At 57.6% G+C, this 24419-nt stretch overlaps 1 protein-coding gene across 3 annotated transcripts in view; it reads left to right on the top strand.

Annotated features, from left to right (window-relative positions):
• The window catches only part of LOC111160250 (ubiquitin specific peptidase 36), a 38131-nt gene extending 15199 nt beyond the window's left edge, over nucleotides 1–22932 (top strand). For 2 of the 3 annotated variants that reach the window (XM_022523174.1, XM_022523175.1), the window contains exons 7-21: nucleotides 2934–3001; nucleotides 3498–3568; nucleotides 4021–4103; nucleotides 4966–5077; nucleotides 8528–8668; nucleotides 9228–9328; nucleotides 9978–10116; nucleotides 12815–13477; nucleotides 14130–14257; nucleotides 16084–16659; nucleotides 17050–17261; nucleotides 19327–19428; nucleotides 20052–20167; nucleotides 20566–20713; nucleotides 21023–22932. In XM_022523174.1, coding sequence (XP_022378882.1) covers nucleotides 2934–3001; nucleotides 3498–3568; nucleotides 4021–4103; nucleotides 4966–5077; nucleotides 8528–8668; nucleotides 9228–9328; nucleotides 9978–10116; nucleotides 12815–13477; nucleotides 14130–14257; nucleotides 16084–16659; nucleotides 17050–17261; nucleotides 19327–19428; nucleotides 20052–20167; nucleotides 20566–20697 — 2644 coding nt within the window. In that variant the 3' untranslated portion in view covers nucleotides 20698–20713; nucleotides 21023–22932. Of the gene's footprint in view, nucleotides 1–2933; nucleotides 3002–3497; nucleotides 3569–4020; nucleotides 4104–4965; nucleotides 5078–8527; nucleotides 8669–9227; nucleotides 9329–9977; nucleotides 10117–12814; nucleotides 13478–14129; nucleotides 14258–16083; nucleotides 16660–17049; nucleotides 17262–19326; nucleotides 19429–20051; nucleotides 20168–20565; nucleotides 20714–21022 lie in introns of those variants that run through there. The other variant, XM_022523176.1, reaches the window with a different exon arrangement.
• Nucleotides 22933–24419: the final 1487 nt, after the last annotated feature.

Here is a 24419-nt window from a genome sequence, read left to right as displayed (position 1 = left end):
ACTGCCGTGTGGTGCTCAGAAGACCTGGATCTCCGATCCGGTCATGGCCTCGCTCTTCTCTGGACCGTGGCTCTGTGTGTCAGTGTTTAGGGGCCCGGCACCTCCATCCTTCCGTCTCCGCCTGCCTCGTAGGTGCTTTACCTCTTACCTTACTGTGTTCTCCTCCCGCGTTCGTCCCCAGCTTTGCTTCAGTCTTTCCCCCACTCAGTAAGCCCGCGGTGGGTGGACCTGTCCTCCTGCCAGGGCTTCCCAGGCAGCCGGGGCTGGGGGATGCGGGGTTCCGGAAGCCCGAGGCCAGTCCCTCTCTTGACCTTGCAAGGACCTTACCAAGATGATTCAGGATCTTTTTTCACCGTTTAAAGCCCGAGGATTTCACTAGGAGCGTCTTTTGAGCGTACCGTCGTCGGTCGGTTTGGTAGACACCTGACCAGGGACGTCGCGAGGCTGCACCTGTGGCCCCGTCTACTCGGGCTTCGTGGGCGCAGATACCGTTTCTACCAGCCCAGGCACGTCGCTGCCGAATGCCGTCGCTTGGCTCGGCTCACTTTGAGTGCTGTGGCTCGAGAGCGCAGGACGGTAAATGGGGCAGATGTCGTGCATCCGTGTGTCGTGCCCCCAGGTGCGGTTTCCCTGGTGGGGTGTGCGCCCTGCCTCTTGTCCTCAGCAGGGACACTCGCAGTTGTCAGAGCCCTGTCACCTCCGGAGCACGTGACAGTATCGGCTCGGTGTTGGAGGCCTGCGTCAGGGCCTCCAGTCACGGGGGTCTCCTACAGGACCACCTTCTCTCTGGCGGCCTTGTTTTCCTTGACCTCCCCTCCGGCTGCTTTCCGCCTTGTCGCGCCCTCCCCCGCGCCCACTTGAATCTCTTCTCGCCTGGGCCCCTTGCCTTCCCACTTCGTTCCCAGCGTGATTTCGTCACTGCGCCACATTAGTTCACTTTCTCCACCTGTGAAACTTGTCACGCCGGTCTTTTTCTCCCCAGACACCGGTTTGAGGGTTTTAGGTGAGCTGGGGTCGCGTCTGGTGCTTGCTTCCGGGGGCCGGTCCTCACAGACGAGGTCTCTGATTCTTGCTCGTGTCTTCCTCTGCCGGTGCCCGGGCGGGACTGAGGCCGCTTCAGCACCACCCCTGGGTCTGGTGGTTTGCATGGGTCTCGATCCAGGGTGCCTCGTGTCCCGGAGGCTAAGCACTGGACGGCCCTTGGCGTGGCCTGTGTCTTAGGACCCAGCAGGCCCCTCCTTCTGCCGGGCTTTCCGGGTGACTCCGGGGCTGCCTCAGTCCCTGGTCTCTCCCTCGGTGTTCCCGAGACCAGCCTATATCTCCAGCGGGGCTCCTGCAGGACTGCTGAAGGCAGCTTGCTGGAATCCGGCTTTTTTCCTCCTGACGGCTGGTTTGAGCTTGGAGCTTGCTCTGCCTCGGGGTCCCGAGAGCGGGTTCTGTGCGATGGTTTGCTCCTCCTGTTCTAACGGCCGGGCCAGGCCTGCTCGGGGGCCGCCTGGATTTCAGCAGCCGCCATCACATGTGCGGGGCCACAAGCTTTCGGTTTGTGCTGAGGTCATGCCCTCGATGGTTTGGGGAGTGAAAACGGTCCTCTTCTTGGGACACCGGGGTGGCTCAGTCAGCTAAGCTTCTGCCTTCAGTTCAGGTCATGCTCCCGGGGTCCTGGGATCAAGTCCTGCATCGGGCTCCTTGCTCAGCAGGGAGCCTGCTTCTCCCTCTGCTTGTGCGCTCGCTCTCTCACTCTCAAATAAATAAATATAAAAAAAAAAATTTCTCCTCTTGACAAACGGCAGTAAAAATACGTGGTGGCAGTTAATTTTTTATTTTCTAATTTTGCAAAATGAAAGTATGTTCTCGTGAGGGTCCCCCACAATGTGCAGCCCCGCTCATCCGTGAGCTCCTGGAATCTGGGCCGCACTGTCGTGCCTGGTCCCGTGGCCAGTCCCACACACTGCAGGGGGAGCCCAGCGCAGGGCACCATGTGGTTTACGCACGGGGTGGGGAGGGGAGCGCTGGGAAGTAGCACTGCTGAGTGCCTGGCCAGGCCCGGGAGTCAGCAGTCAGGAGCGACATCTGCAAAGCTGGGGGCTCAGGGGGCCCTGGCAGAGAGGGGAGCATGCCCGTGAGGGACCAGCTGCTCTGTCCAGGGCTGTCGTGTTCCAGCACAAAGACTACAGTCTACTGGATTTGTGTCTCAGAGGAGACTCTGAGGGGGACCGTTTCCGAGGAGTGAGTCCGAGCTGGATTCCGTGGGTCGCAGGCGGATACCAGGAGCAGAGGCTAGAGACAGGGTGGTGTTTGCAGAACCTTCGTCACACGAAGAGCTGTGCGGTGGGGGTCCTCGGTTTTGCGGGTCTATGGGGCAGCTGAGCAGTAGCCGAGGCCTAGGGCGGCCTCAGATCCTGGCTGGTAAATGGGGCTGGGGATTTGAGTATAGGCCGGCCTGACCCTGGAGCCCTCGCCGTGACTGCTCCTGTCTTGCCAAAAGATACAGAGGTGGGGGTTTTGTCCCCGCTCGCTCCTCTCTTCAGATAAGAGGCTTGGGCGTGTGATGGCAGCCAGGAGTGGGGCTGACTGCAGGACTGAGGTGGGGAGCGCTGGGGGGCAGGAGTGGGTTCCAGGTGAGGGGGGCACCGTGTCATTGAGACTCGGTGCACTAGGTGCGTTTCTCCGACAGCTCGTTCCCGTGCATTGGGGGGCGAGGAGCCTGTGGAGAGGGTGAGGATCTCGGACGTCTGAGGTGGTGTGTGCAGGGGTGGGCCAGGCCCATCAGAGCAATGTGGCACAACGGAGGGCCTGCCCAGAGCCAGGGCGAGCGGACCAGACCCATGCTTGTGTGGTGGGATTCTCCAGAGGCGAGCTGGGCTGGGGATGAAAGGGGCGGGGGGGGCTGCCTTCTGTCTTTCTCTTGAAGGCTGTGGCCTCCTTTCCAGGTTGGATCGTCAAACACAGGCAACTACTTTGGTCCATCAAATTTTTGGAGGCTATCTCAGATCCCGTGGTAAGTGAAGGCTTTTCTCTATCCCTTTGTCTAAGATAAGAACATGAACCAGGGGAGACTAGGAGTCCGTGGCCAGGTGGAGCCCCTTCCTGGTGGGCAGACCTGGGGTAGCCACAGTGGCCCCAGCCTCCTCTAAAATGTACCCTTGCCCGTGGGTCGCTGTTCCCAGGAGGAGGTTTGGAGCAGAATGTCCCGCATTGGTAGAAGGGGGTGGCATTATTTTTCCTCTGAGTTCCTTAGTTCTTCGTGGATGGCCTTTACCCAGCTGGGGACTCAGAGCTACCAAGGCCACGGTCAGGTGGATGATGGAGGTCCATCACTGCGCTGGGCAGTGAAGCGCTGGGTTTGACAGACGTTCCCTTGTGAACTCTGGTTGTCAGCGAGCCCGCTCTCCAGACACTGGGGTTCACGAGGGACTGGCTAAGTCTCGGGGACATGGCGGGTGGCGCGCTGGGGGCACCTGCAGCCGCCTCACCGCCTCCGTGTGCTGTTGCAGTGAAGTGCTCGGTGTGCAAGAGCGTCTCGGACACGTACGACCCCTACCTGGATGTTGCGCTGGAGATCCGGGTACGGACCACGGCTCCGCCGTGTTGTGTTTGTCCTTGGCCGGGGAGGCTGGGGGCGCGCGGGGGAGCCAGTGGGGGCCCGTTCACCGGGCAGATAAGGACATACTGCAAATCCTCCTGCCTTAAGGTAGGGGCCACCATTTTTGCACATGGATTTCTAACCTTTTCCCTGTGCGCATTCACACAGGAAGATAAAGTGCAGCTCCGTGTCCCGGGCACGAGCGCACCGTTGAGGCAGGACACAGAGCTGCTCGCGTGGGGGCTGCGGGGAGGCCAGTCCCCGTCCACTTCCAGCCCTCTGTGGCTGCAGCCGGCGGGGGGGGGCCTTGGCGCCCGGGGTGCGGGCTGCTTGCTGGGATTTGCTGCCTCAGCCTGGAAAAGACCTTATACTTGGCCTGTTTGGAATCTGCCTCTGCCTCGGGTTGACGTGGCCCCCTGTGCTTATCCTCCCAGCAAGCTGCTAACATCGTGCGCGCTCTGGAACTCTTCGTGAAGCCAGATGTCCTGAGTGGAGAGAACGCCTATATGTGCGCCAAGTAAGTCTCCTTTTGCCCCGGCAAAGCGAACCCACCGTCGGGAGCACCGGAGCCTGCCTGACCCTCTTGTGGCCGCGCCCCCACCTTCTCGGGCTGTTGTCCTGTCCCCAGAGCGGAGCGTAGGTCCTGACGCAGAAGGCCCGGCGGGCACGGGGCTCGGGTAGCCGCGGCATTGCTCGAGGACGTCCGCGTATGTTGCCCGTGGGCTGCACCAGGAGCGCCCTCACCGGGGACTTCGGGCCCAGCGTGGGAGGCGACCGCGTGTGGCCGCGCGCTCCAGCCGCTCTGCCGTGCCGCGTTCTGGGGGAGCTGCCTTCGGGGCCCGGGTCTCCTGAGGGCCATGCAGGCTTCCCATGTGGGCGAACAGCTCATTTGCAGCCGCTGGAGAATAGTTCCCTTGGTTACGCTTTTCAGGTTTATCATCCCGCGCCAAAACACTGCCTCCCCCCCACCCCGTAATTCGTTTCCCTGTGCCCTCGGGGCCGTGTGCCCCCCCTCCCCCCCCCCCCCCCCCGCCGGGTCGCCCCGTCACTCTTGGTCTCTTGGTGCTTTCACTCGGCCAGCCCCGCTCTGGGTGCCCCTGCGGTCTCCCAGGGCTACTGCCCGTGTGTCAGACCGAGTGCGTTCTCTGGGGAAGAGCTTCCTTGTTGCTCTGAGCTGTCCTGCTCCCCCCGGGTCCTTGGGTCCCCGCGCCGGCTGTCCTTTGCTTAAGTCGCGGGGGTTGTGTCTCGCTCAGGATGTACACGGCGCGCGCCTCAAACGGGGAGCCCCTGTGCCGACAGTAGGTGTCGCCGCTGTGGGCCCACGAGGACAGCGTTCCTCGAGCACCGGCTGACGCCTTTCCCACGCGCCCTCCTCACAGGTGCAAGAAGAAGGTCCCAGCCAGCAAGCGCTTCACCATCCACAGGACATCCAACGTCTTAACCCTCTCACTCAAGCGCTTTGCCAACTTCAGTGGAGGGAAGATCACGAAGGTGAGCCTTCGCCCTGGTATCCAGTCGCCCCAGCACTGCCCCAGAGCCAGTGCCCAAAAATCGCTGAAGACGGGGCTCATGAGTCTGTGTGTTCGCAGAGTCCCTAACTGGTTGTCACACACAGTCAAGTTCAAGAACCACGGTCTTTTTTTTTTTCTTTATTCTAGAGATTTTATTTATTTGACAGAGAGAGAGTGCACACAAGCAGGGGCAGCAGCAGGCAGAAGGAGAGGCAGGCTCACCGAGCAGGGAGCCTGATGCGGGACTCGATCCCAGGACCCTGGGATCATGACCTGAGCCAAAAGCAGACACTTAACGATGGAGCCCCCCATGCTCCCCAAGAACCACTGTCTTAACTAGTTTATTTTTCCCAGCCTCTGCATATGCGCGGCATGTTCCCAACACACAAGCTCACGGTTTCCTTAAGAATGAGCACGAACACTGCGCTGTGGGGCTCTCCTCTACCGCATGCTGCTCTGTGGTGAACATAGATGCAGTTGTGCACTGTGGCTTTTTGTGGAAGGCGGAGCCAAAACTTACTTCAATACAATGGCATTTTATTTATTTTACTTTATTTTTTTAAGTCATCACTCTACCCCCAACATGGGGCTTGAAATCACAACCCTGAGATCAAGAGTCGGACGCTGCCCCAACTGAGCTCACCAGGTGCCCTGCACAATGGTGTTTTGATAGAAGATGTCATATCATAAAAGTGGTTAGAACTGACTTAGATGGTTTGGGGCAGGGCACTTGTCAGAGCCTCCACTTCCTCACTGGTGGTGGCAGGGGCTTGCTTATATCAGCATTTCCCACGCTGGTTTCTGCAGAATGTTTGTGCTATATGTTTACAAGATACTGTGTTTTGTACTTAAACTGTGCTGTACTTTGAAAGCAGTCTGTGCTCACCAGAGTTTGGGAACTGCCAAGCTGAAGGGCCTTTTTTATTTATTTATTTATTTTTAAATTTTATTTATTTATTTATTTTTTTAAGATTTTATTTATTTGTCAGAGAGAGAGGGAGAGAGAGCGAGCACAGGCAGACAGAATGGCAGGCAGAGGCAGAGGGAGAAGCAGGCTCCCTGCCGAGCAAGGAGCCTGAAGCGGGACTCGATCCCAGGATGCTGGGATCATGACCTGAGCCGAAGGCAGCTGCTTAACCAACTGAGCCACCCAGGCGTCCCTGAAGGGCCTTTTTTAATTACAGACCTTCTCAGAGCCTTTATTAATAATCTGTGTTGTATTTCGAATCTTCGGGAGGAGGGAGCTTTATTGTCAAGGTTTCGTTTTTGTTTTAAGATTTTATTTAAGAGGGGCGCCTGGGTGGCTCAGTGGGTTAAAGCTTCTGCCTTCGGCTCGGGTCATGATCCCAGAGTCCTGGGATTAAGCCCCGCATCGGGCTCTCTGCTTGGCAGGGAGCCTGCTTCCTCCTCTCTCTCTGCCTGCCTCTGCCTACTTGTGATCTCTCTCTCTGTCAAATAAATAAATAAAATGTTTAAAAAAAAAAAAAAGATTTTATTTAAGAGAGAGAGAGCAAGTGGGCGCACACAAGTCGGGGGAGGGGAGGGTGACAGAGGAAGAAGCAGACTCTTCGTCCAAGCAGGGAGCTCGACACAGGGGTCAGTCCCAGGACCCCGGAATACCCCAGGATCATGACCTGAGCTGAAGTCAGATGCTCAACCGACTGAACCACCCAGGTGCCTCTTGTGAAGAATTTTCTGAAGTTAATTGTGTGGGGTCCATTCATGCATTCTTTCACTAACAGTGAACGAGCTTACATCCTGTCGTGTGTGCAGTGCATCAGGGAGTGGGATGCCGTCATCGGTCAATGAGATCGTTGTGGTTTCACCTTGACATCCCCTGGAACTAGTTTTCCGTGGGAACAGTTTGAGAAGCTGATTTTTGGCGTTCTGTATGTGGCGAGATTACACTGTGGTTCGTGATCTTGTATATATTGGCTTTCGAGACTTCGAATTTGTCACTGGAAGGAGGAAGGTACGTAGGGTCAATACCACAGATGCTATCTGGGCCTAAAGAAGCTAGACAGCACAGTACATACTCTGTGTGTCCGGGTGTGAAGCTGAGAACAGGCAGAGCTGATCAGTGATGACAGAAATCACAGCCGTGGGTATCTGAGACAGGGCTATTCTGCAGCACGTGAGAGAGTTTTCTGGGTTGATGTCTGTGTCTTGATGGGATATGGGTTACATTCATGTGGTACTCTTCCAGCTGCACGCCTAAGAGCTCTGCAGTTTACGTAAATTATACTATTTATTTATTTATTTTAAAGATTTTGTTTGATGGGGAGCACAAGCAGGGGAGCAGCTGGTGTGGCAGAGGGAGAAGCAGACTCCCCACTGAGCAGAGAGCCCGATATGGGGCTCGATCCCAGGACCCCGAGATCATGACCTGAGGCAGACACTTCACTGAGCCACTCAGGCACCCCTAGCCTTCATTTCTACAAAGTCAGAATGTGTAGGGTGCCTGGGTGGCTCAGTGAAGCATCAGACTCTTGTTTTCAGTTCAGGTTGTGATCTGAGGGTCTTGAGATCAAGCTCTGCATCGGGCTCTGAGCTCAGCAGGGAATGTGCTGAAATTTCTCTCTCCCTTTCTCTTTGTCACTCTTTGCTTGCTCTCTCTCTCCAAAGAATCTTTTTCTTTAAAGCGCGTATAGACAGAAACGAAGGTAGATCTCTTACCATTCAAAAATAATATTTGAATATACTTCCCTTTGAAAATTGTCAGGTTTTTTTTTTTTTTTTAAGATTTTATTTATTTATTTATTTATTTATTTATTTATCTATCTATCTATCGAGCGTGAGAGAGAGCATGCGGGGGAGAGACTCAGAGGGAGAAGCAGCCTCCCCACTGAGTGGGGAGCCTGATGCGGAACTTGGTCCTAGAACTTTGGGATCATCACCTGAGCTGAAGGTAGACACTTAATTGAGCCACTCAGGGGCCAGAAAAATTGCCAAATTTAGAAGTAAACTCTGGCATGACCTTTGTCCCGACCCATGCAGCTGTAGTTCTGACTTACCGTGATCGTTGGCTCCGTGGACTGAACGCCTTTTTCTCTATAGACCCAGACCTGGGCGTCGCCTTCCTGTTCCTCAAGTGGTGGGGAGGGCCTGAGCTGTTCCTCTCACCTTACCCGTGGGGCCTGCACGGGGCGACAGTGGCCGTGGGTGCGGAGCAGGGAAAGGAGTAGGTCGTGCAGCTCTTCGTGGGACGATAAGATAGGGTTTCATGTCAGTTGGTTGGCTGGTTGGTTGCCTCCTGTTCTTTAACCTTTGACCAGGGGGCTTCTTGGTACAGCGTTGCCACAGGCCCGGTTACCCCCAGATGATCCAAGACCAGCCGAGGAGTCGTGCATTTTATGTGGCTGGAGCGGGTGAATTGACCCTTTCCCCCACAGATGAATTTTCATTGCCTTATCCTTGGCTTTCCCTACAGGATGTGGGCTATCCGGAGTTCCTGAACATCCGTCCGTATATGTCCCAGAGCAGTGGAGAGCCTGTCATGTACGGGCTGTATGCGGTCCTGGTCCACTCAGGCTACAGCTGCCACGCCGGCCACTACTACTGCTATGTGAAGGTCAGCGGCCCCACGTGCGGGTGGTTCCTTTTGGTGCAGTTCCAGATGTGGCCTCCATGTTGTCGTGTGCGGGGGCCTGTTGTTGCATCAGGGAATGGAGGGCAAGGATGTCTTCAAAGCCCATCCCACCAGGAGCTGTAGTGTCCCTGTCCTCGGATGGGACGCCGGAGAGGGCTGCTTCCGGGGCCCGATGCTGGAGCCCGGGGATGTTGGTGGGAGATGCTGGGCCATGCAGACCAGAATACCCTTCAAGGGGAAAGCTCACAGCTGTTGGGGCACCAGGAAGGAACGGGTTCAAAGCGCACTTTGTGGTCCCATTCAGAGGCGGGTGAGCGTGAGATGTTCTGCTGCTCACTCATGAGCACGTGGAGAGATGCGGCATTTCTCCACAGATTTTTTAGTTCTTTCTTTAAAACCTAAGGATTAGGATAAAAAGATATTATATGTTTAAAAAAAAATAAAACTTAAATAAAAAAAACAAAACAAAAAAAAAACCTAAGGATTATGGGATGCGTGCTGATCGTCCCGTTTTGTCCTCCCGCACCCTGTGCTGCCGCAGGCGAGCAGTGGACAGTGGTACCAGATGAACGATTCCTTGGTGCATTCCAGCAACATCAAGGTGGTTCTGAACCAGCAGGCCTACGTGCTCTTCTATCTGCGGTGAGCGACGCCTGCCCTCAGCCCGTGAGCGCTTGCCCTCTGTTCTCCCCGGCCTGCTGCTGTGCGGGCGCAGTGGAGACACGGGAGGGGAACGGGCAGCTCTTGTCCTGGTCACGTCTGGGGGGCGTTACGAGTGTCCCCGGGGAAGTGCTCTTCTCGACCACGCCAGCCCAGCTGAGCGACAGCCAGTGCCTCTGGGAAGGTCCGCAGGACTCCCTCCGCCTGCTCCACACAGAGCTGACGTGGAACAGAAATGGGAAGTTACCTCTTTCTGCTGTTGCCACAAACGAGATGCGTTGTGTGTGGATGGCACCGATGCACTTTCCTCTGTGGCCGTGAGGGGCCCTGCCAGAGCCGGGAGGTCGCGGCCGGGTACCTTCCCTTGGGGCCGGTCGTCAGCGACCTGGAGGTCAGAGGACATGGAGGCTGAAGGCCTTTTTACTGCTTCGTAGCTGTTCTGCTAAATTTGGGCGCAGCGACTCAGGGGTCCCTGGCTTTCTGGTAAAGCGAGAATCTCATCTCAGAGGACCTTCAGCTGCGTGGGGCTCTCTGGGCATTCAGAGAAGCTCGCCCGGGGAGTCGGGGTTCTCTGGGGACACCTCTGTGGCTTCGGTAAGAGATCTCTGACTCCGATTTCTTCCTTTGACAGAATTCCAGGCTCGAAGAAGAGTCCTGATGGCTCCCTCCCCAGAACTGTCTCCTCCCTTCCCGGCCGTCCAGGTGTGGTTCCCGACCACTTGAAGAATAACGTTGGCAATGGGAGCGTTGGCTCCCTGCTGACTGGAAAGGTACATATTTCAAAAGATCCATGTTTATGCAGCGGACCTTCTTGTCTGTGCCTATCAGGGGACCGTGGGGCCCCCAGACCTCTTCATGCTCGGGTACTCAGCCTGATGGAAGGAAAGCTCAGTGTGTCCTGTTTTATTCCATGTTCTCTCTCAAATTGGTCAGGAGCTGACATCAGGGATGGAGAGGGTGGTGGGAGGAGACACAGTGATGAGAAAACCTGGCCAGTGAGCGGACCAGACGGTGGCTCAGCGTGCCCCTGTCCCGGGCCAGCTGCTATGCGCACTCAACCCGAAGCATCTGGGAAGAAGTGTTTTTTATCCTCACAGTTCAGTATTGAAAATGTGGGAAGTCTCTAGCAGTGTTCATTTCCTGCTTTTGATGATTATGTTGCGGGTGTGTTAAGAAGACGTCCTTGTTCTTAGAAACGTACATGGGCATACGTAGGAGTAGGAGTAAAGGGACATCATGTCTAAAATACATTCAGATGGTTCGGAAGAGAAATGTCACACATACGTGTGTAGACACGTGGAGTGAGCAAGAAAGCTAGTGTGGTAAAAGGTTAACAGTTGGGAAATATCCTCATTTTCCAGTTATTTTTGTTGGAAGTTGTTTTTGTGTGTATTTGAATTTTTCTACTACAAATCAGTTTTATTAGCAAAGTAGTGAGTGGTTTCCTTACTACAACACAGTTCTTATAACAAAAACAGATTGGTCCTTTCCGCCGTCTGGTCTGTGTCTGATTCTTTCCTTTTAGTCTGAAGGTCAGATCCTAATGCCGGCCACAGGGCCTTCATGGTCCGCAGGGCATTAGTCCTTATGCAAATCCCGCATTTCCCTTCCAGTGCATGAGAAATAGAGGCGTTGGGATTGAGTGTGGCGAGGAAAAGCCATGGCCTAATGGCCAAGGGGGTTGTCACTCTGTTCCAGACTGGGAGTCAGTACCACGGGGCCACGCCACTGGCCACGCACGTTTGCATTGCAAAGATAATGTGTCACACACACTGTATTTGCACAAAAGCCATTTTACTTTTTTTTTTAAAGATTTTATTTATTTATTTGACAGAGATCACAAGTAGGCAGAGAGAGAGGAGGAAGCAGGGTCCCTGCTGAGCAGAGAGCCCGATGCTGGGCTTGATCCCAGAACCCTGGGATCCTGACCTGAGCCGAAGACAGAGGCTTTAACCCACTGAGCCACCCAGGCACCCCAAAAGCCATTTTACTTTAAATGACATAGTGTAAGTTCCATAAAGTTAAATGTTTGCATGACAAGTTTTACAGTGCAGCAGGAAGATGTGGTCTGTCTTTTTTTTTTTGGTTAAGTTTTTATTTATTTATTTGAGAAAGAGAGCACGGGCAGAGGGAGAAAGAGAAGCAGGCTGCCAGCCAAGCAGGGAGCCTGACATGGGGCTGGGTCCCAGGACGCTGGGATCATGACCTGAGCCAAAGGCAGACGCTTAACTGACTGAGCCACCCAGGCGCCCCAAGATGTGTTCTCTTTAGAAAGAATGTAGTAAAAGATAAGTTATTTTTTTAAATAGAGGAAAAAAAAGAGAAGAAACTTGGAGGAAAGTAGAAGTGAATTCTCAGTAAGCCTCCAGAACAGAGAAAACTGTAAGAAAGTATAGAAAAACAAGAAAGGAACTGGATAAATGAAAATTTGAATTTTTGTACATGATATATTAGAAATAAAAAAAAACTTCTAAAAATATTTGCAGCAAGTACAACAAAAGGTTCCTGTGCCTAGCACGTAAAGGACTAGTTCGGATGAACTCAGATGACAGGGTGCGCGGGTTGGTGCACCGAGAGCCAGCTGTGGCGCTGACTTAGCAGAGATTTTGGAGGAGAGCTCCCTCCCCGTCCGCAGGGAGAGGACAGCAGGTGCCCTGCGCGGGGAGTGCCGGCGCCCCGTGCTATAGTCTAGTGGCCACTCCCAGGAAACGAGCAGGGAATTTCCTAAGTAGGGGAAAAGCATTAGTCTCTCGGTGGTCGGTTCAACCAGATGTTCAGCAACCAAATGGTTCTTAAGCTCTGATTCTGGGAGACCCTGTACTAGGCGGGAGGCGGGGCTGGGGAGCAACACAGACCCGGGCCGTGGGGAGCGTTTCAACAGAGCCAGGACTCAGAGCTGGGTGAGTGGAGGACAGGGCTCTGGAGGACAGGGCGCCATTCGCTCCCGCGGCAGCTGGAGACAGGCCAGGTCGGGGAGACGTCATGCGGCAAGGTGGGTATTGGTCAGACATTAATGACCTTCACCGGGAGCACGTGGGAAGCTGCTCTGAGGAGCCGTGGGTGGAACTGGGCGCAGCCGTGCGGGCCAGAGCCGCTGCGGAGAGCAGGGCCCCTCCAGAGCAGACGGTGCGGGCAGGCCCGTCAGTGCTCATGTTGGGCAGTAGGTGCCACTCTGGTGCTTTTATTTTTTTCCTTTATACTTCTTTGTGTTTTTTTGCTCCTGACAAAAAACATCCTGCTGTCAGTAAAGGGGCCTGTACAGATGCACGCCCTGCACACACAGCTCACAGGGTACCAGAAGCGCCCAGTGCGGCCGCAGAGCCTTTCCTGGGTGTCCGTGTAGATGACCTGTCTCGGGCTCTTGGCGGGGACCGCGCCCGCCGCACAGGCTGCTCCGACCTCGTGGGGAGCCGCTGGCCCGCGCTCCCTCCAGGACGTGATCGTGTCCTCTGCTCTGCTCTCCTCCAGCGACCGGACTCGCTGCCAACGAAGAAGCCGCCGGCCCCCGAGGAGGTTGGTGTGCCCGTTTCCAGAAACAGCTCCGTGTCGAGTCTGAAGTCTCAGAATGGTTACGTTCCTCTGAAGCCGTCCGTGGGGGCCCCTTCCCCCCGACTCTCCAAAACACCCCCCCCAACACCAACCTCTCCGGATGAGGCTGGAAAGAAAGTCAAGAAACCGACTCCCCTGCGGCCCCTCTCCCCGTCATGCAAAGCTTCTCAGGGGTTCCACGGGACCAGCAGCGGGAACGGCAGCAGGAGCCAGAGCCCCAGGCAGGGCTCCTGGGACGGCAGGGCTGCCGCCCTCTCTACCTCACCGAGGCTCCCGGCCGGAGTGACTGCCAACGGGCACGGGCCCAGGGCGGGCGGCGAGAGCCGCGAGCTCCACGGGAGGGGCTCCTGCAGCTCCAGCCCGGGCCGCTGTGCCAACAGCGACCCCACCAAGGGCCCCCAAGCACCCGAGAGCGGAGCTACTCGCTTGGGGGATTCTCAGGGAACACACAGAGCACTGCCGGACGGAGACGACTCCAGAGTGGCGAAGCCCAAGGCCCCCGTCCTGAGCAGCACCACCGCCGAGGCCGCAAACAGCATGTCTCCTCCACCCGCCAAAAAACTGGCCCTTTCTGCCAAGAAGGTGGGTGTGTGGGAGCCTGCCCGCCGGAAGTGTGTCTTTAGGGCCCACAGAGCAGGTTTGGTTTCAGTCTGGGGAGGGGGGGTGAATCGTGTCCGGGCCCTTGGCCACCCCCGTTCGGAGGAATGGGGGTGGTGTAGGCATTTGCAGATGACACAGGGCTGTCCGGGGGCCAAGGTGGGACTTTGGGGGGACCCTGATGTGATCCACACGCCGGGCGGCTGCTGGGGGTTGGGGAGAGGTGGCAGGTCCCCGTGTTTGTCCGTAGACAGAATCTCCTAGAGGAGCCTCAAGGGGAAGATGGGGCAGGTGCAGTGGGCTTGGCAGGGAACCTGAGCTCGGGGGCGTGAGGGCCACGGGCTGGCTGGCACCTGTGTGTGCAGCGTGAAGCTCGGTGATGTAATTGTGCTGAGATTTTTGTTTAAATTTCCTTCCTTTTTTCCTTTTTGTTTCTAACCAAAAACACTTCTGATTCTTCTTCTACCATTCCCCTCCCTCACCTCCCCCCTTTTTTCCTCCTTCTGTCCCCTCATCATCCTTTCTGGGCTCTTTCATTTTTATTTTTTGTTTTTATTTGTTTGTTTATTTTTGTTTTCCCTTCACTCACGCGACCTCTTTTAGACCACCAAGTTTTTATTTATGTCAATAACTGCAGGCCAGCACCCTGCGGAGGGCAGCCGGCAATGACCTCCGTCCGCCCCTCTCTCCACTGTCCGACCTCACCTACCCCAGGAAAACCACTCACCCCGTCGCCGCCGCCTCCTGGCCCGTCTGTGCATTCAGGTGAGCCGTGGGCGCGGGCCCCGGGCCGGCCGCTCCCCTGTGCTTAGCGTGCGCTTGGCTGGTGAGGACACATGGTCTCCAGCCTGGCAGGACGGACAGTGGTGCGCCGGTGGACAGGTACAGGGCGGGTCCTGCACCGACTCCTTCCTGTTTTCTCTCTCTCTGTCGGGCAGAGAAGCTCCGGCCGGTCGGAGGCAGCCTGCTGTCTGCGGTCCTGATCTTTTCACTTTTGTCTTCATTTTCCATCCACCTGCTGGGTCCGTGTGGGGTTGCGGTTGTGCCCTGGAGTCTCTCCCCGGCCTCGAGACGGGACTCCGGAGTAGGAGGGGAGGGCAGGAGTCCCAGGAGGACCCTGCTCGAACCCAGAGTCCTGTGCCCCGCTGAGGGTTGTCTTCTTGCTGCTGGTATCACTGTGTCTCTCCCACCGGCACTCCCCGGGCTCCCCTCTGCCTTTCTGCGGGGGCTCCCCCAACTGTCCCCTCACACTGGCTTGCAGAGCGTTGGGCGAGCGTCCAGAGCGGGGAGCCCTGGTTCTCTGGGACCCGTGTTCAGACTCCGACAGACGCACCTCCCGTCCTGTCACACGGGGGGGATGCTCCTATCCCGCAGAGTGTCGAAGAGCGACAGCTGAGTTACACCTGCTTGCCCAGGGGCCGCTGCGGGAGGCTCTGGCAGCTGCGGAGGGAGGGAGGAAGCTGGGTGAGGCTGGGAGGTGGTTTGGGTGGTTTGCTGTTTGCCTTGGGTGCTGATTTGTCCTCCCTACCATCCGGCCACCATGGTCCGCCCCCATCACCGGCCTCTCTCGCCCGCACACTCGGCCCAGACCCAGCACGGTATTTTTACACGTGGTAGATCCTTAAGTGTGTGAGGTATTTGCTGTGGGTTTTTTTTTTTTCCTTTTTCAATGTACAGTCTTTTTTTTTCAAGCTTCCCAGAAAACAGTGTACGGAATAGTGCACTTTGTCTAGGCGTCTGTCCCAGCTGAGGTCACGACAGTCTTGTTTGATTCCATAACCCTTTGAGGTCAGCGTTACTGTCACTCGGTTACGTATGAGAAGCGTGAGGCCTAGAGCAGAAGGTTAACTCTTGCAAGGTCACATCTGCTGAGAGGCGGGTCAAAGAGCCTAACCCGACAGTGCGCCTGTCCCGCCCCACCTCATCTCACGGTGTGATGGGCTGTACAGTCCGTTTCCCTGATTTTCCGGAGCCCCTGAATTAGAGGGGAGTCCGAGTGCACAGTATATAGGCCCATGCTGGCCCCTCTTACGAGGCTGGTATCACGGGCGTGAACATTTTGAGGCTTGTGGGTGAACTTACAGAAGTTTCTTCTAACCCTTGTGCCGGAAATAAAAAACATGAGTTAGGGGTGCCTGGGTGGCACGGTTCAGTGGCTGACTCTTGATTTCAGCTTAGATCGTGATCTCAGGGTTGTGAGATGGAGTCCTGCCTCGGGCTCCGAGCTCAACAGGGACTAGGGGATTCTCTCTGCTTCTCCCCGTGCCCCTCCCCCGCTCTCATGCTTGCTCTCTCCCTCGCTCTCTCTAAAATAAATAAATCTTTTAAAAAAGAAACTCAGTAACACAGTTTTGGAAAAATACTTTGAACTACTTGGTGACAGGAAACTAAAAGGTTCTGATTTTTGTTAACTTTGATTTTCAGTAAGGTAGAATTTAACTTTTCTCTCTTTTCTAAGTTGGTGTAATTTACGTGTCTCTGAGATTCTTGCGGTGAGGAGGGACCGTTGGAAATCCTTGGCTGGACGGGCAGGGGCTGCGGGTGGGCAGGAGGGGCCTGCCTGTGCGTCAGAGCAGTGTGTCCCCCCACAGGGCGCTTTCACCTGCTCCCAGACCATCCAGCCACCTGAAGCTCCCCGTTGGTCCCCACTCCGTGTCACTGTCCAGTAGCCCCCAACCTCTCGGGACATCAGACCCACAGAGCTGCTCCTCCGCCTCTGCTCCCCCACCTCAGGCCAATGGGGGCTTCCAGGCCCCTCCATACCAGCTGCCAGAGGCCAGCAAGTCCCCCCGGGGCCTCTGTAAGAAGAGGAAGAGGAACCGCAGGGGAGAGAGCCAGGGGCAGGGCTCAGAGATGTGCACAGCAACGACAGCCTCTCCAGGGAAGAGGAGAAGGAGGAAGAGGAAGCGCACGGAGGCCCTGGACACCTCCCCCCTGCAGGAGGGGCAGATGCAGAGGCAGCCCCAGAGTGTTGAGCGTGGGAAGGAGGCCCGGGCAGAGGTGCCCACTGACAGACTAGAGGACGAGGGCGGACGGCTGCAGGAGAATGGCCGGCAAGTGGGAAGCGTGACTGACGGCCACCCCGTGAGCAGCAAGAAGAGGAGACGGAAGGGCACGGAGGGCCTCGGTGCGGGAGACGGCCTCCAGCGGGACCCGCCGTGGCACGGGTGAGCTCGGGAGCCCGGTGGCCCCGCGTCTGTCCCAGGTGGGCGGTCTGGAGACCCAGCGAGCTGGCCAGGCTTCCTGGACGGGCACGTGAGCGTGGTGCAGTGGGTCACGTGCCCCCGGATCGGCAGGCATTATGGCCGCGTCCTCTGGCCTGGAGCACTCGCCTGGGTTTGGTGCAGTTGTGGGGTTCTCTCTCTAACATCTCTCAGGCCTTGACGGTGGCTCCCGGACCACGGGCGTGCTTTTTCCTGCTCGGGTCTGTGGGGTGCGCTCGGGGTGGCTCTTCTGTGTGGTTGAGGCCCGTGCCAGTTGCAAGTTCCAAGGTAGCAACCTGAACCCCAACTCACCCTCAGTTTGCCCGGAACTGACTGTTGACTCTGACCTCCCAGGAGCTGCTCTCCTTCGGACGTTATCGAGCTGGAGGCCACTATAGCGTCTCCAAGGAAAAAGAAAAAGAAAAAAAGACAGCAGGAGTCATGGCAGGAAGTAGAAGAGAATGAGCATCCTGAAGCCTGCAGGGGCGAGAGGCAGAGGGACTCTGCTCTCCCTGGTAGCCCGCCCTCCCCACCTCTGAACGGCAGGCGTCCCGGGAACGGAGCCGGTATGCACCTGTGAGGAGCAGGGGTGGGGGGCCAGGGCGGGGGGTGGGCACCCGGGGGGACACCTGTGCCCGGCCCTGCCATAAGGCTAGAGTAGGTGTAGTGCAGGGGAAGGGCCGGAAAGACCTTTTACCTCTGCCCTGCGTCCATCCCTTAGGCTGTGTGCCCTGTGGGTCACAGCTTCCCCATCTGGCGAGGCAGTCAGCTGAGACCACTCCGAGAGAAAACCTAGGAGACGCTTGAACTCCAGATGTTCTGAGAACATAGTGTTTCTTCTGATTCAACACGCTTCTGCCTAAACTTTCCTATTTGGAGGAGTCCTGGGCCATCCAGCCTGGAGTTTTTCCTGTGATTTTTTAACTTGAAAGGTTGGGTTCAGAAGTTAACCTTCCACTGCCCGGTTTAATAGATAAGCCTTTTTTTTTTTTTTTTTTAAGATTGTATTTATTTGATTTTGGCTAAGATCAAGTGTATGATTGTATTTATTTGCGAGAGCACAGCAGAGGGAGAGGGCCCCACTGAGCAGGGAGCCCGATGCGGGGCTCCATCCCAGGACCCTGAGATCACGACCTGAGCTGGCTGAGCCACCCCAGTGCCACAAGTTGGACCTTTCTGAAGCCAGCGTGGCCTCTTGCTGTTGGTGGTTTGCAGTGCTTGGGCTGTTCCCCAGGCCTTGGCTGCCCGTGGCCGAGTGATTCCTCCTAGTTGTTTCCTCCAGGGCTGACCAGGCTCAGCTGGGCTCTCCTGATACAGTGTCCGTTGAGCGAAGGGGAGAGACGCTCGCCCCTGCTTGGGCAGGGACCCGGCGTGGCCGCGCTTCTGCGAGGTCTGCTGCACAGCCTGGGGGCCAGCTGTGTCAGCGTGTGTGCGGGCAACAGGCTGCTGGGGATGGTGTGTGTTTGTCGGACTCCTGATAGATGAGCCTGTGACTAAACATTAATCCCAAGACAAGGGGCACCCCAGGGGCACAGTCAGTTACGCGTCCAGCTCTTGGTTCCGGCTCAGGCCGTGATCTCAGGGTCCTGGGATCAAGCCCCACGTCGGGCTCCAGGCTCGGCATGGAGTCTGCCTGGGACTCTCTCTCTCCCTCTCCCTCCGCCTGTCCCGCTGGTGCTGTCTCTCTCTCTCTCTCTCTCTCAAGTAAATCTTAAAAAAAAAAAAAAAATCCCATGACAAAACGCTACCACTGGGCAATGAGGAACACGGCCGGTCTTGGAAGAGAGGCTGCGCAGAGGTCGTGCCAGAGCAGGCCGGCGGTGGGCATGGGCCCCCGGCGCCTGCTTCGTTAGCCACCGACCACACGGGGGTGCTGCCCGGGGATCAGGGCCCGCTGCCTGGTGCAGGTGCTGGGGCTGCGGGGGCCCAGCCCCTCCTCTGTTTGCTCTCCGTCCTGACTAGTGGAAGAGTTGGCTCCACGGGGAAGGGCATTCCCAGCCCAGACACAGAGAGAGCGTCGTGGGCGGCCCCGCGTTACCACCGGGCTGTGCTGTGCTATGGAGCACGGGGCGAGGGGCTGGAGAGGGCAGCAGGGACTGGCGGGGCATCGCACTAGACACTGGGCATGGAGGTCATGGGGTCATTGATACATTGGAGGCATGGAGAGCAAGGTCAGGTTCCTGCTGAGGGAGTGGAGCCCGTTCTAGCAGCTGTAGGTGGTTAGCGGGGACCAGGCAGGGCCCAGGACCAGGCAGACAGTCATTTCTGGAAATTGAGGCGGGTGGTCTCTGCTGTCAGCATCCAGCCGTCCGTGGTGGCCAGGCTCTTCCAGGACATGGCTGGAAGACAGCCTCCCTGGAAGCTGTGGTGACAACAGCACTTTGTCATTTCCTCCAGTTCCCGCCACTTTGTTCCTGGCCGCTTCCCTGTGGGAGGGGTGGGATCCCCTGGAGCTCATTCTCGCTCTTCCTGCACCAGATCGAGGGCTCACACTGCTGGTTGCTGGTTTTCAGTCTTGTGGGGGGGTGGGGCTTAGGCTCTTCCGAGAGCTGATTTGGACGGTAGCCCCCCTTGAGGAGTAATCGAGGGCCCCGTCAGAGGCGTGTGGGCCTAAGTGTTCTCTGGTTGCAGGGCAGGCCCTGGCTCCCCTTGCGTCCTGGGACAGAGAGCGGGAGTCCGACGTGCTCCGGGAGCTGCTCAAGTATTCGTCCGATAAAGCTTACGGGAGGAAAGGTACTGCTTTTGAGAATGGACTTCTGTGCTACGGTTCACTCATGGGGCCGCACAGAGGTCGGGAATGGACCCGTTGTGCCGTGGTCCTGGGGTAGGGGGTCACCGGACTTCAGGGACGGGGAGAGGAATGTCAGCTGAGAACCTCCCTGAGCTGTGGCCGTTGCACAAAGTGCAGAACCAGGCCCTGCGGGTGGTTTTGCTGTGGAAGGTCCAGAATGCTGCCTCCTGGGGGTGTGGGCGGGGGTGCGGAGAGCAAGCCCAAGCCTCTGGGCAGTGAGGGCCGGCGTGGGAAGGGAGTAGATGGGAATCACCCTTCTCCAGCGCTGTATGTCCTTCGTCTTGGAGAGGGAACGTGAGACTTCTGTCTCCAACGAGAGCACGGGTTTGAAAGGAGCTTAACTGGGGGCCGGTGGTGCAGAGCGGACGGCGTGTGTGCTTAAGGGACAGACCACTATCCTGCACGCGGAGACCGCCCTGCCCTCCCTCATCCTCCTCTGCGTGGTCCATTTCACCAAAAGGTGTCCCTCGACCAGGCCAAATGTATCAGGCGTAGGCCAGCGCGGGTCGTAAACCTTCTGGAAGCAAGTGCATGAAGGTGCCAACACTCGGTGTCTGCTTTGCAGTGTTGACGTGGGGCGGCGAGGTGTCGGCTGTGAGTCAGGATGCCATTCAGGACAGCACATGGGCCCGCACAGCCACGGTCATCGATGACTGGGACGAAGAGTTCGATCGAGGGAAGGTACGGGCTGTGCTTGGATCTGGCGTGATGTGGCAGTCATGGTGGTCCCACTGAGGGCCGGGCAGGGAGGACTTGACCCTTTGGGGCCGTTTGAAGTGGCAGCGATACTGTAAAGTGGTTAGGGGCCACGGGAGGCAGGCTGCTGGCTCAGACGCCATTCTGGCCACTGTGAACGTTGTGTGGCCGTGGACGAGGCATTTGTCCTGGTGGGTTGCTCCTTCGTCAGCGGGGTGGGGACAGCGGTGACACCTCCCTCAGGCTTACGAGAGTAAGCCGGTTGGTTCTGTAGCACATTGAGAATCGTGTCCCTCACCCAAGAAGACTTCACAAGGAGGCGCGGGGACCAGGGGAGAGCCCTCTTTGGGAATGATGACGCCTGGGTTTTTTTTTTTATGTAGGAAAAGAAAGTGAAGAAGTTCAAAAGAGAGAAGAAAAGAACCTACAACGCCTTCCAGAAACTTCAGAGTAGACGGAACTTTTGGTCTGTGACTCATCCAGCCAAGGCTACCAGCCTCAGCTACCGCCGCTGACGTGGCTGTTGTCGAGGTGGGTTAGTGCGGGGGAGGGGCTGGGGGTGTTAGTGTGCGTGTGTGTATTGGTGGGGGGAGTCCAGAGTGTGTGTGTGTGTGTGGTGTGTGCTGAGGTGTACGTTAGTGTGTGGCGCGCGTGTGGTGAGGTGCGCGTCGGCTCGGGGCGCGAGCGTCTGGCGCACGCAGGTGTGTGCGGTGTGTGGGGCAGGAGCGGGTGTGTCCCGAGCGCCATCTAATGCCGCACGTTGTCCCGACGGGCGCTCGGGGGTGTTGGGGGCTCCCGGGGTCTCGTCCCTCGTCAGGAGCAATGTCGTGTGCCCCACAGCCTCTGGGCGCCGCCCGTGTGAACCGAGGAGTGGCCTCGTGGAGGACCGAGCTGCCCCGTGGCTGCGGAGCCCGGCTTCGTCGGGTCGGGACCTCTGGCATCGCCGCGACGACCCCACGGTGATGTGTGGAGCGGGCGGCAGCCCACTGGCCGGGAGCCTGGACCGCCTCGCATGTGGTCTCCGGGCGGGAGCAGGGGGCGGCGGCCGCGCTCCTCCCCGCGTGTCGTCGAGCGAGCAGGTGCCCGCGGGGCTCCTCTCGGGGGCTGCCCGTGCCCCGCTGCCGGCGGCCAGCGCTGCCATCTCTGCCTTAGCTGTGCCCTCAGCACGGAAGCCCCGGGGCGCCGGCGGCGCGTGCCTCCCTCGCAAGGACTGAGACCGTCTCTGGAGAGCGAAGGCTCTTTCGGGGCGGGGGGCGATGGCGGGCCGCTGCCTTTCCCGCGGCTGCCGATGCTGAGGCGGCTTCGCCATCCCTTCCCCTGCAGCTGCCGCGACCCACGGGGCTCTCAAGGTGGTGGTCTTGGGGTAGAATCCTTTTATTTTACTACTTAACAGAGACTTTCGTTGTGACGCGGTCCGTGGCTTCTGTCAGCAATACGTTTCCTTTCCCTGAGCTGCGACACCGGCTTGCTTTGCTCTGTTTTGTGAGCGCGCCCCAGTCTAGCTGATTGTACCCTCGCGGTCGCTCTTTCTCTTGCTCAAGCTGTGCGTGCGAACTCGTAATTCAATAAATACGGAAACCCTCGGTGAAGGTGACGTTTTCCAGAGAACAGACCCACGACCCAGTCGCAGAGCGTGTAGCAATCAGTCCGAAAGCCACTCCGCGGACGGATGTCTCCGCGCCCTCTCATCCAGAACGTCGGAAGTGGACACAGACAGACATCTGACGTGGACGTCCGTCCTCCACAGTGGTTCTTTGTGGCCTGAGGCCCCCGATGGCCTGGCCTGGCCCCCCTGTGTCACCCGAGCCTTGCCTCTTGCTCGGGGCCTGGGGGCGGGGGGGGGGGGTCAGAGAGAAGTATCCTTCACAGGGCAGGGGTGAGGACATATGTCAACTTTCTCATGTAGGTTCTTTTAGATTTTTCTTCCTGTTCTTACATTTCTTTTCGCAAAGGTGGGAAAAGTAGTGGTGCCTGTGGCCCGAGTGGGGGCCCAGCAGGAAGCGAGCAGGGCACTGGCTGTGGATGCCGGCCTGGGAGGACAGATTTCTCTGCATTGACCTCCCCTTGTTCAAAGATGAGGGTCTCCCCCCACCCCCCAGTGCCCTGTGGCTCTCTTATCTGCCACTTCCAAAGCGAAGGCAGGTGCCTTTGTGGGCAGGGCATTGGTTTTTTTCCCTCTTTCGGTGTCGACCCTCATCCCCGTACAGCCCTGTTTCTTGGTGGTGGTCTCCAGTGGAGACGGAGGCCGGCGTCGGCTGCACAGAGCCCGTCTCTTTTCTCGCTCCCTCCTCTTCAGGCTCTTCCCTTCTCCACTGTGTGATTATGAAACCTTCTCCTGAGGAAAACATGCCCATTGCATCTTGGGCGGTGCTGAGCACGGCCTGTCAGCAGCATTTGTCACTGTTCCGTCGGGGCGGGCCCTTCCCTCCCACGCACGGTCCTTAGCTAGACTGGGGAGGGAGAGGATGCGCCCAGAGAATCAGTCCAAACCCTAGGGCACGTGTAAATATAAAAGTGTATATAAATAACTAAAGCTTTTATAATAGCGGTCACGTGGGTGACTTAGAATGTGGGTTTAACTTAACTTTATGGGGGGGGTCGCCTCTCCTGGTGGTCCCATGTGGCCTCACTCACCTGCCTTTTCCTGGTGGGCTCAGTCCGTGACATCCCCTGCGCCGCGCCTCTGCTCCAGGCACTGAGGCTTCCCCGATGTTGCCAAGATCCTGGTGCAATAAAAGGAGTTTTTGTGAGCCCTGCCTATCTTTGTGTTTTTTCCCTTTGATTTTTAAAAGTTAACGTCCCAGCTCCCAGTTCAGATGAAGGGTTCCCCGGGGTGCCCCTTCGGGTAGCCCGTCGTACACGGGCAGGTTTGGAGCAGGTCTTCCTTAAGGATAAAGAGGAATAAAGCGATTTATTTAACCGTATTAAGTACATTCATTTGAATTTAAGAAGACAGAGGAACCCTTTGAAGGGGCCACCACACTCGCTGGGGGCTCGCAGTAAGTACTGCTTTGAGGAAACCGGGAAACCGTGTTCCACTGAGGTTTGCTGCTGCTTGAGTTTTTTTTACTGAATAACATTTGGATTTCCGCGGGGAGAGAGAGGGAGAGGACAGTTTTGCTAAACTGAGTTTTGCTCACGGTCGGCAAGAGCAGCACAGGCCTCCGGTTTGAGACCCTCCGTCTTGACAGCTGTGCCGCCAGGAGCCCGCGTGGCCACGTGCTGAGCGCTGCCCGCAGCCCCTCCGGACCCAGGCAGCCGAGCCCAGGTCGTCTCTGGGGCACGCTGGACGCTGTGCTGAGGAAGACGTGTTTGTGGGCTCCGGGGAAACGTTCCGGTCTTGTCAGGCTGGGCCATCTGCTGAGCGGGAGGGTCAGGGTCCGGCTGATAACGTGTCCTGGAAGTTGGGTGAGGCCAACGGGGCAGCAGGTGCCTGCAGGGACGGCCGGGACCGGGAGGTTCCATTTGGCCAGAGCAGCACCCGGAAGTGGGAGACAGAAGCAAAAGCCACCCCGGGCAGTGGCAGCTTTCCAGTGGGTTCTGTTCCGGACACTCCATGGACTCCACCGGGCAGGCCCATCCCCTGAGTCCCACTGCTCCTTCCTTTTTTCTTCCCTTCAGTGTCTCCGAGCTCCCACCCAGTCGTGCCCCTCAAACCCGGGGACTCTGCCCTGTCACTGTGGGAGCTTAGCCAGACAGCAAAGTAGGGACAGGGGAGATGCGGACACCCCTGGACCCAACAAGCAGGTGCCTGGTCGGGCGGGAGAGTGCGGGCCGGCAAGCCAAGCTCATGTCCACAGTGCCTGAGTCAGGCTGGGCCACGGGAGGTTGGGGGTCCCCTTCCGCCCTGGGGCACAGTGGTCACGGGGGCAGACCACGGCTTTCTCGTCGTTACTTTTCCAGACGTTTCCACTCAAGCTGCGTACACGCGAAGATGGACGCGGCTCCATTTCTCAGGCAGCTGTGGTCTCCAGGGTGGGACCCGCGGCTCTGGGTGGCAACCGCAACGAGTGTGTGGCCGGCCCTGCCTCGAGCGCCACCGGCCAGGCAGGGCCCACTTGAGTGTCTGCTGACAGAGCGACAGCACAGGCGATGTCGTGGTTGAGTTTCCGTGTGCACCACAGTCTGCCGGCCTCGATATGTCGAGAGCCCCACGACCTGCTGCGCGACTTCAGCCAGAGCTGACAAGGTCTGCGGGGGCTTCAGACTCTGGAGGCTGACGGCCGCGCGGAGGCCC

This window comes from Enhydra lutris, unplaced genomic scaffold (assembly GCF_002288905.1).
Source record: "Enhydra lutris kenyoni isolate GAN:26980312 unplaced genomic scaffold, ASM228890v2 scaffoldscaffold75, whole genome shotgun sequence".
Lineage (NCBI taxonomy): Eukaryota > Metazoa > Chordata > Mammalia > Carnivora > Mustelidae > Enhydra > Enhydra lutris.
Note: the sequence above shows the minus strand (reverse complement) of the source record. Positions and strands in the feature narration are given on the sequence as shown.